The sequence below is a fragment of the Pundamilia nyererei genome, unplaced genomic scaffold (genome assembly GCF_000239375.1).
Source record: "Pundamilia nyererei isolate P.nyererei 1_Seehausen unplaced genomic scaffold, PunNye1.0 scaffold00327, whole genome shotgun sequence".
In the NCBI taxonomy this organism is placed as follows: Eukaryota; Metazoa; Chordata; class Actinopteri; order Cichliformes; family Cichlidae; genus Pundamilia; species Pundamilia nyererei.
Genome location: NW_005187728.1, coordinates 296357 through 307341, shown reverse-complemented (window position 1 = coordinate 307341; position 10985 = coordinate 296357). Strand labels below are relative to the sequence as shown.

The 10985-nt window shown below is 45.3% G+C and overlaps 1 protein-coding gene across 2 annotated transcripts in view; it reads right to left on the bottom strand.

The window, feature by feature from the left end:
• Window positions 1-10323, bottom strand: part of nwd2 (NACHT and WD repeat domain containing 2) — a 57797-nt gene extending 47474 nt beyond the window's left edge. Inside the window, exons 1-2 of one of the 2 annotated variants that reach the window (XM_005751801.2) lie at window positions 9837-10323; window positions 9033-9204 (exon numbers count right to left, since the gene is read on the bottom strand). In XM_005751801.2, coding sequence (XP_005751858.1) covers window positions 9033-9183 — 151 coding nt within the window. In that variant the 5' untranslated portion in view covers window positions 9184-9204; window positions 9837-10323. The remainder of the gene's footprint in view (window positions 1-9032; window positions 9205-9836) is intronic. The other variant, XM_005751800.1, reaches the window with a different exon arrangement.
• Window positions 10324-10985: the final 662 nt, after the last annotated feature.

Below are 10985 nucleotides of genomic sequence, written 5' to 3'. Positions count from 1 at the left end.
TTTTGTTAAGTTGCCTAATAATTATGCACAGTAATAGTCACCTGCACACACAGATATCCCCCTAAAATAGCTAAAACTAAAAACAAACTACAAACTACTTCCACAAACATTCAGCTTTGATATTAATGAGTGTTTTGGGTTCATTGAGAACATTGTTGTTGTTCAATAATAAAATTATTCCTCAAAAATACAACTTGCCTAATAATTCTGCACTCCCTGTAGTTGGTTATGCTTGACATTGCTTCTGCTGGTCACTCATTCCCCCAGATGGCGATCACTCTACAGCTGCCCTCTCTGAGCCTCATCAACAAGGCTCTGACAAAGCAATCACTCTGCTCTCATCAAGCTTCACTCCAGAGGCACTCGGTATACACAACTGCTTTGGGGATCTTTGATTAAAAGAGAGAGAGCGTTGTCCACAAGACGGGTGTCTCAGCAAACAGTAGAGTGGCGGGACAGAGCGGTCATCCTCACTGTGTGTGTCTGTGTGTGCGTTTCTGATGTGATTTAAGGGTTTAAGGGCCAGGTTTAATCTGTCGCTCAGATTTCTGCCGGATACCACAGAGGTCAGTGGAATTTAATATATTCAGGAGAAACTCAGACTCACTGCTACTCTGGAGGATCTACAATGCATCAGTGCTTCCATTCACCTCCACTGTACTGGAGCAGAGAAAGAAAGTCAGACAGACACAGTCCAGACAATTACGGTCCTTTTTTGTCATCTTTGGTTCTGCAGGCTGACCTAATACGCTCATTTCCAGCTCCATTTGTATATATTTTTAAACTACACTAGAGTAGTTTTTAAAAAGTAGTGATATTAAGTATCCTTTGTTTGGAGATGCTGCCAGGTGAAAGCCTCTTCTCTCTAAAGAGAGCATGGCACCATGGCTTAGCTTTGCAAAGTTGCATCTCAACAAAGCTCAAGACTTGTGGAACAATGTCCTTTAGACAGATGAGACCACAGTGGAAATGTTTAACCCTAATGCACAGGGCTATGTTTGGTGAAAACAAGGTACAGCATATCAGCACAAAGACCTTGTACCAACTGTGAAGCACGGTGGTGGAGGGGTCATGATTTGCGCTTGTTTTACCTCCATGGGCTTTGAGTCGACCATGAATTTGTCTGATTACCAAAGTACTCCAGAGTCTTCTGCCATCTTTGCAGCAGGTAAAGTTTGTCCAAAACTGGGTCATACAGCAGGACAATGACCCAAAGCACAGTTGCAAGCTGCTGCTATGCTCCAATCAAAGTCCTCAAGACGACTGAAATGCTTAACCACAAACTTCAATGGTCTGAAGAACACAGTAAAGAAGAGTGAGCTAGAATTCCCCTGCAATGGTGAAAGAGGCTGATTAAAGTCATACAGAACTCTTAATTCAAACTATTGCCGCTAAAGCACAAGACTTGTGGAACAACGGGCGATCGTGGCTCAAGAGTTGGGAGTGCGTCTTGTAATCGGAAGGTTGCCGGTTTGAGCCCCAGCTCCAACAGTCTCGGTCGTTGTGTCCTTGGGCAAGACACTTCACCCGTTGCCTACTGGTGGTGGTCAGAGGGCCCGGTGGCGCCAGTGTCAGGCAGCCTCGCCTCTGTCAGTGCGCCCCAGGGTGGCTGTGGCTACAACGTAGCTTCATCACCAGTGTGTGAATGTGTGTGTGAATGGGTGGATGACTGGATGTAGTGTAAAGCGCTTTGGGGTCCTTAGGGACTAGTAAAGCGCTATACAAATACAGGCCATTTAGGTGGTTTTACAAGTAACCGAATCTTATAATGTAAATAAATAATGACATGGCACGAAACAGAACGGTGACCTAACCGGGGCGTACCCAGCACCCCCGTGACCCTGAGGGGTTAAGCGGTAGAAAATGGATGGATCTGTTAAGGATCAGGTGTTTTTATTATTATCTTCTAATATGTAAAACCTTAGAATTTTATGGGGTTTACATTTTCACAAAGCAATTCAAAAACGCCCTCTCGGTCATACGCATACATGAACAAGATGGGGATTCATAACAATCATGCACATCTGCACATATCTTCACTTTAATTCTTCTTTAACAAAATAAAGTCTGCGTAGAATATCATCATACCGCATTAAGGTCACTGATTGGGCTGATCAGTATCTGTTCTCTGATGACATTATGAGTTTCTGAAAAGTCAATTTATGACGTTTTTAGTTGGACAGTTTAGTTCGACTGTATGTTGTGAATAATGACCAAAAGTTGGAGTCAGATAAAAACTGAAGAACAGATGTTTTCTAGGATGATACTGTGGATTGTCTATTTGGACGTAATGAAACGAACACAGACGAGCGACACAACAAACTGTGGTTTAGGGTTTACACTTAGACTTCGACTGGATGGTGATGCACTGGGCTAAAACATGACAGCATTTCCTTCTCAGGCTGTTCACTGTACCACACAAGCGTCAACTGCGGAAAAGTAAACGCATAGTCAGTGAGCAAATCAATACCGAGTGACCTGGAAGATACTGAAGGCAAATTGTGGCTGTGTAAATCGGCCATCCATAAAGGCCAGATGTTCCTGCATTCCCTGAGCACAAGGAGACCCCGTATGTTACGTGAATTCCACCGAATCGGGATGTAGGAAAACCCGCCAGAGGTTACCGCGGCCCCTCCACTCGCGCTTGATGACGCGCATCCAGGGAAAACAGCAAAGTACAGTAATGGATGGTACCTCGGTATTGCATGTAACCGTGACTAGAGGACTCCCCACGGTCTCTCTGCCAGCAACTTAATTTGCATTTGATTTAACATCCACAACAGTGACCGCACGCACAACCGGTCTACCCAACATAAAAATGTTCATTTTGTAACATCTGTGCTTGCAGCTGTTCACTCAAAAGCCACTCGTGTGGGGCAGTTAGGGCTTGACATGTTCGCATTCGTGCCTTAAATGCACAACCTTTTACAGCTATGTTGCAGCGAGCCGCAACGAGCGGAGAATTTCAACATCTCACAGGCTCTCCTCCCTGTAGAAGATGGCAGTAACCATGGACACGGCATGCTACCTTGTAATTCATGGACGTTTCAGACTAATATCTTGCCTCCTCGCTGAGACTCACTCAGCTCTCTGGTTAACCCCTTAAGCCCCAGGGCTGAAAAATACCCAGAAATTCAGCCTTAAAGACTGAAAAGCTGTCGAAATTACCAACACTGGGCTCAGATCAGCCGGCCCAGAGTTCCATTCGCATGTGAATTACAGCGCAAATAAACACCTTTTATACCAATGAGTCACAAATTTCTAATGTTAGTGCACCTGTTTCAGTCTCATCTGAAAAATTACCAAAAAACTTTAGACAACAAAAATGAAGCACAACAAATGCTCCAAACATTTTAGTCACAGTAATTTCAAGTGGAAACCCTCTGTGACCCTCTAAAAATAGAGCCAGGTTGCATTATTATGCATTTTATCCATGGCGGACGGGGTAGGGTTTCCTGAGTTATCGTGGCGCTCCACATGTTAGTAGGTGGAGATGACTTCCTGGATGTTTTTGCTTGTTTCGTAACATCAGCAGATGTGCAGGATGTCGATGCTCCTTTTATATAATGTGCAATCAGACGCCTATTGGGCTCGTTTACATTTGCTTTGGATTTTTAAAGTACTGTTTATTCAGACTCATTTATTCCGGCTTACAGTGTTTACATCTACTTTACATCAACATTTTCTAATCTTAGCATTCATTTGAATCCTGAAAGTATCCGTTTTAGGCGACTTGCATGCAGTATGACCTTTGTGAAGACAACTGCAGTATATTTACTGAGTGCTTGAAGGAACTATAGAGGAAGACCAACAGCTAGGTTTGCTATTCTATGCAGAGTGTAAGCTTTGTATGTGCAGCTGGACCATAACCTCATGGACTGATGATGGTCACAGGATCGCCAGCAGCTTCCCAATCAAGGTGATGTTTTTCTATCAGTTCCATTAAAGCTATATTAAAATAATTATAAGAGTCATATTAAAAGCAATCTACCTCGTGTCAGTATCTCTGCATAAAACTCCAAATAAAACCAGAGAAATCAGAGAAAGAGTGTCTCCATCTCTTCATTTGACTTTCAGTTAGAACTTAATGTAACCGTGTGCGTGCAGAGACGCTGGCTTATCTCCTCTCATCAACTGTTTTTCTACCAGGTGTTTGTATTTGTTAGTGAAAGACTCGGCTGTGTCCGAGGAGAGAGGGGTCAAGCATCTCTGTGTTGAGTCATCTTAAGCTGCAGGCTCCACTCCTGGTGACCGAACAGGTCAGCAGAGCTATAGGCTTACAGAAAAAAACAAGTATAAAGGAGCAAAAAGGCAAATATTATGTCTATATGATATCCCGCCATTGATCATTACTAATTTTGGCACGCTAAATTGTTCAACCGTGTCTGTGAATGAGGCTCATCATCATGGAACAAATTAAACTCCCAGGTGTGCGCCTCCTCTTGCTCCTGCTGTGTGGAGAGTCTGCTTTATGGAGGGTGCGCAGTGCCAATTAAACCCTCCCCGGACCTGCCCCAGTGTGTCAGTTATTGGCAGTCTAACACGGGATGATAGGACAACGTAACTACGGAAACGATCCAGTTCAGAGTCATGGTGGTTGGGCCGTGGGAGGGGGTTACACCCTGGACAGGTCGCCAATCTGTTACAGGACTGACAGAGAGACAGACGCTCATATTCACACCTGCTGTACATTTAGACTCACCAATTAAAATAACCCATAAACGATTTATTACTGTAAATGAACTTAAGGTAAAGTAGATGCTAAATAAGTGTTGGAGCTGCAGGCTTTTCTCCACGTTTCCATTTCTGCTTTGTCGTTTATGTATGTGACTCCAGCCCCCTTTGCATGCATGGATGCTACTGTGACAGCTATCCTGAGGATGAACGCTGGCTGCAGGTGATTAATCATTTCAGGATCGTCTGTCGTGTTGCTGAACTTTAACACTGCTGTCAGCCACATAAACCTGGAAACCAAGCACACTATATAGACAAAAGGTACTGTGTTACCCACACTTTACACCAAAGGGAGGTCATGGAAACCTGCGCCATGCTCCGCTGACATCCCGAAATATGTACAAAAGCGGCCGTGATACAGCTTCAACTCCTGGATCGAACCATGAAATTCTCCCTGCTGCTGCCTTCTCCTGATTACTGGATGAACCCAGAATCTCAGTTTTTTCCTTTGCTTGCTTAGAAACATCAGGACCTGCTCATCATCACTTGATGTCGACTCCGTTTTTGGCCCCTGCATGTTTTTTCAGGAGGAATTTTTTTGCAAAATCATAAAATTCGAAATTGAAAAATGTAGAATTTTTTTTCACAATGTATTTGATGCCTTGAATTCAAATGTTACAGAACTGAGTCTTTACACACGGCAGCATGGAACTGTCCAAAGTCTGATCAGCCACCTCATTCAAGTCGCAGCAGTATTTAAGGTTGACTGTGAGGTTGATGAGGTAGTGGGACGTGATCCATCCTGATTTTGCGAGTCGAGTCGGACTTCAATCAAACAAAAAAAAAAAAGAAAAAAAAAAGTGTAACAAAGCACCAACATTTACGGTTTTCAACTGTAGTCACAAATACAAATTACTGTAAAAGATGTTCCCGTCTTTTAAAGTGTCTTTTTTCCTTTCCTCCTTTTACTTCGATTAGTTTGGAAAGTTGCCTTTCTCTACTTAGTCCATCAGTAAGTTTAAATAACTGGAAGTGAATCTGACTCAGAAACCATTAGCAAATTTAAAATATCTCTCAAGACGCACAAAAAACCATTTACTGGGGCGTGCTAGTTTCAATATGAGATTGAAAAGCGCCCCGTCTCCGTCTCTGAAGTGCAGTTTATGTGCACATTCACACACAAAGACAACGATTGGCTTATTTAATATAAACCGATTACAAGTCGCATCTGTTTTCCAGGAATTATGGGAGCACGTTGCTTCCTTTCATCGCCGTCACTCCTGACAAAATATTTTACAGTGCGTTCCATGAAATGGCTCCAACACCCAGGGAGTTAGACGGGCATGACAGGGCAGCTGCAGAATTTGTCAGAACAACGTTCCCGGAGGGAGGCTGCCGAACTGCTCCGCAGCACTCTGGAAAATTCAGAGAAGAGGTCACTGAAAGCTGCTGCCAAACTAGTCGGTGTGAGCTTCCTTTCTACCCTCAGGAGGAAAGCAGACGCCACAAGAGGGTAAAAACCGCCTCGGCGGCACGTGTCATAAACTCGCCGCGTAATGGGGTTGGGCTCGTCCCGAAACTCCGGCACTTGCCGGGCCCAGGAGGAGCAGTTCACTGAACAAAAGCCACCCTCTCCGCCTGCCATCTCCCTGCAGCTCCTGCCTGCCGATCCCTCCCTCCCTCCCACTCTCTCTCTTTTGTTTTCTTTCACCAGACTCAATCCCAAAAAATTAGGAAAGAATTAGGGATAAATTTTGTTTTAAAGGAAATCTGCGCTCAGAAGCCACAAAACAAGCTGAAAAGAAAGTTAAATAGAGCCAGCTGGAACACTGGGAATAATTGCAAGGTGAAATGTAATATAATTAGTGGTCTCTGTGGTGACATGCTGTAGCCTTGATGGCGGCGCGTTGGAGGTTTAGGTGATTTCATGCATCGTATCCCTAAAGGCCCGGTGCCTTTTATCAACTTTAAACAGCTTAAGTGATGTGATAGCTTGCATACAAATACCTCGCTATAGTGCGTACCCAGTAACAGAGCCCCTGGGGTGACTAGAGCAAGGTAATGGAGTTGTATTGATACGTTCATATGAATCGAGACACACAAAGATGGGCCGGTAAGACGGGCCAAAGATTTCTCTTTGGTTTGTTGCCGCCGTCTGACTACTGGCAAGAACAGATAGTGGGGTTTTTTTTAATTGATCGGCTGTACCCACACACACAGATCCACCTGAGCCAAGATTCATTAAAATCCACAGGAGGAGGGATTTCTTTGCTGTACACTGTGGCAAGGACGCGAATGCCTCTATAGAGTCTGTATCGCCGCACTGGCGAGTAAACTTTCTGCAGTGATCTTGTGCTCTTTTTTTAAATTACTGCTCAAATTGAGTGTCGTGCCCCTTTTTAGGCGATGTAAACAAACACAGCAGAGGTCCGCGAGGGCGAACGCACCGGAGACCGTGCTCTGCGGTCATCTGTGGCTTTCTGATTAAGGTGCATCAGGGTCATTGTATTCAGCAGAGCCTACACCGTAACACACGTAGCAAGTGTGTGTGTCTGTGTATATATATATAAGTCAAAGCAGAGATCCCCGGATCATCAGGCGCAATAAAACCAAGCAGTTACACTTTTACGACAGCGAGGTGATCACTTCCAACAGCGCTGTTCCCCTTTCTAGTGTCTGACATTACAAATAGTAAATCTATTGGGTTATATGCAGCATATATTTCGCCAACTGTTACCAAGGGAAAGATTGAGTGAGTCCACCTGACCATCAACTCCTGCACGTGGAAGCAGAGCTCATCTTCCCATATCTGAATGCAGCTCAGACAAAGGGCTGCAAACTTGACCTTTGTCTGAGTTTCCAGCCTCAATCCCGACTCGCTTTTTCACTACATGATGAGTTGCGGAAAAACGACGTAAAAGTGTGATGTCGACGTGCAATAATGCACAACAGCTGTCTGAATGCACGTACAGTCGTGTGAAGTGCAGTAAATAAATGCATGGATAGCCCCCTCTAGTGAACATGCAGAAAGAAGCTCTGCAGTCAGGCTGTGGGCTGACCTGGGTGACATCCACTAATAACAGCCTTTCTTTTATGCTTTCCTTGCATGCAGCGCCTGCAGACATAAACAAGAAAGTTTAAAAGTATGGGAAAGTACCAGAGAACAGTACGAGCGTGTTATGTAAGTGATAATGTGGCTAATTGCCTGATCTCTGACCAAAGAAACCAAAAGAAACGCACAGAACTGCTGTTTTATTTGACCGAAGTGAGGCTGAGGGAGAATCGGCTGTGCCTCTGCACCTCTACGGCTTCATTACTAGAAGCTGGATACCAGGCATCTCAAAACAGCAGCTCATAATTAGCTGTCTTCATGCCTCGGGCTGAGATGCGGGTTTTTCCATTAGTGCGATCGGTGTGAAAAGAACTCCTCGGAACGTCCCCCTCGTCCTTATTTTCAATCCACGTGTAGACTGGAGCGTTAAATTCGTGCTGAGGCGGTACGGTTTAAACATCTGACTCAGCTACAGGTGGCTAAACAATGCCAGACTTTTCAGCGGTGAGGGGCCATTACAGTGCAATAATCCAGGGTCAGCTCATTCAGGTTTTTCTGGGGTCCAGAGCAATTTTGCTCAGTGAGGGAAGGCAAATGACAGTGACGTATCGACAAAGGCAAACTCTCTTTTTAAATCCTTGGCGTGCCCTGCTTCTCTCCTCCTCCTCCACTCTCCCTCCATCCCTTTCTCTCGTAGCCTACTCTACTTCCCTTGCCTTGTTTACTCCAGTTTTGCAGAGCCTATTTTTACCCCCTTACCCAAAGGGCATATTCAAATACAGAGCTGCAACTGGGTGTCTCCCTCACGACCCGACTGTCTTGCACTCTGCTAGGTTGAAAGCAGTCTGCTCTATATTGCATCAGTGACATACACAATTTCACTTGAGTCAAAGTTGTCACATGGTCTAATGTAACCTCATCTGAGACGTCGCCAGCCGCTAAAGTAAGCCGGTCTTTAAATGTCGCAGCTTGTGGCTCAATCTGAGAGTCCTGACCCGTCTTTCCAAAGGAGACCTGAATCAATAGTGGATCACAGGACCCCGAGCTTCAAAGCGGCGGAGCTGCACGAGCCTCTTGCTGCACTTTTGAGACGCTGTCTTGAAATGAGCGTGGCTGATTTCACCCAGAAATTCTTTTTAAGCCAGAGTACGGCTCCAGACATGAAGAATATGGTGAAATACTCGAGAGCATTGTGTCACTGTGAGGGTGCACGGGCTTCAAAAGAGGGAGAGGTAGAGGAGGAGGAGGAAGGGGTGGTGGGTAGGAAGGCAGAGAGGGGGGGGGGGTGTCACGCTGACACTCTTACCGTCGGGGTTGGCACAGATGAAGACCCGGACGCTGCGGCCGGTGGGGACGTGGTGCGGCGGCAGGGCGTTGATGTTGCCGCTGATGGCCGCCCTGCGCAGCGCAGACTCCCGCGGGCAGGGCTGCCTGCTCCCCACTCCCGACGGCCACATAGGAGGCGACTTCCAGCGTGGCTGTACACACGCACAGAAAGGAGGGAGGGAGGAGGGCATGTTAGCACGGCCAGGGACCCACAGGCAGGCACATGGAAAACACATGCATGTTTGCGCGCAGATTCACCTGATCCATCCACACACACGCACGCATGCAGGGAGCGTTAATTATGGCAAAGGCATGGAGCTGTGTCTAATAGCTGTTTGCTATTATTTTATTATTATAATTTGCTACTAAGTTTGATCACCTTTACAGGCACTGGTATGGCATGAACCCTAATTAGTCTTAAGGTGGTTAAGCTTACTTAAAATACTCTAAAATCTATTTATAAAACATGATCTAGTAGTCTACCTTGTCATAGTCATAACGTCCATGCTTCACACACACCAATCAAGTTAGGATGGATCTGTCAAATCTTCTCCAAACACAGGTATGAGACTGAATATGTTTTGTTATTGCATTCGTGTAGTAGGGGTATAATAATAGGATATTACGCACAGACTACTACCGTCATGGTGCATGCGTAATTTGTATACATGTCCTTGGACGCATTCATGAATTTTCATGCCACTGTGGGACAAACAGACAAACAAGAACGAGACGATACAAAACTCGTATGGACGAACAAGGCAAGCATCAGTCGTGTTCCCACCCCAGAGACGATGCTTGTGAAAGGCGAATAACCGCTAACAATGGTTATTCCGCCGGGAGCAGATGTGAAGTCGCCGGTTTTCCGGAGTTGGTCTATCCTGAAATCTTTGTTTCAAAGACGGAAAACCTCAAAAAGAAAAAAATAGACAACAAAAAGGCGGGAGGGGGAAAAAAGTTGGGTAGTCCACTACTGATCACTACATCAAATCCTCTTAAGAATCAGACAACTACAACCACTTAGGGGCACCGCATCCACAGAGAGTACTTGACTACTAGTGATGCTGGAGACAGGCACAACAACAGGATACTTCTTGTTGCTCACATTCATTCGCTTCATTTCGTGGCTTCCGAAAATATCCAAGCGTCGAGGGCGGTAAAGGCAAGATAAAAACGCCCATCAGAGTTGCCGTGACTGAGAGACGACGTGGGGAGACGGTAAAACGGACGCCGTGTGCCGGAGTGCTCCCTTTGGCATCCTGCTGTCTCTGCGAGCCGACCGAGCTCTGAGAGGCACAGGGAGCGCGAAGCCGGACAAAATAAGAGCGCGGCTACCGGTGGATATTTTCAAAATAAAGCCACAGCCTTTGATCATGTCGCTTTTCAAGGGTCTACCAAGAAGTTTAGACTTCGTTAAACGTAGGGATATAATTATTTCCCATATCGTATGTTTGTTAAGCAAAGAAATATGCACAGCCTTCAGCTCAGTACTCACCTAACCTTCGTTCAGTGAAGTTGCGCTTTTATGTTGAAAGTGACAACTTCAATTCCGGTAGTGCCCCAGCTTTTAACGTTTGACTTGACGGCGGTGACAGACGAGAGAAGCTCTGCTGGATGCTCTTTTTCCACTGTCTCCCTCCACTCCAGTGGACGGACTGGTGCTCCCTCAGTCTCTATTAAGATTGCAGTGGACCGCGAAGTCAGCAGTGTGCTGCCGTAAATGACGTTACAACTCTTTAAAACAGTCACGACGCAAATAAAGTAACGAGCAGCGACGTTACATTTACCCAGAAGCCCTTAGTGGTAGGCATTTATTTATTTATTTTAACCCAGTAGACGTCAAGTAAAGTTTAAGTGCCTATTTAAATTAATTCTATTGTAACATCTCGTCATTGTATTTTGACTTTTTTTCCACCGTATCTTATAACTTAAC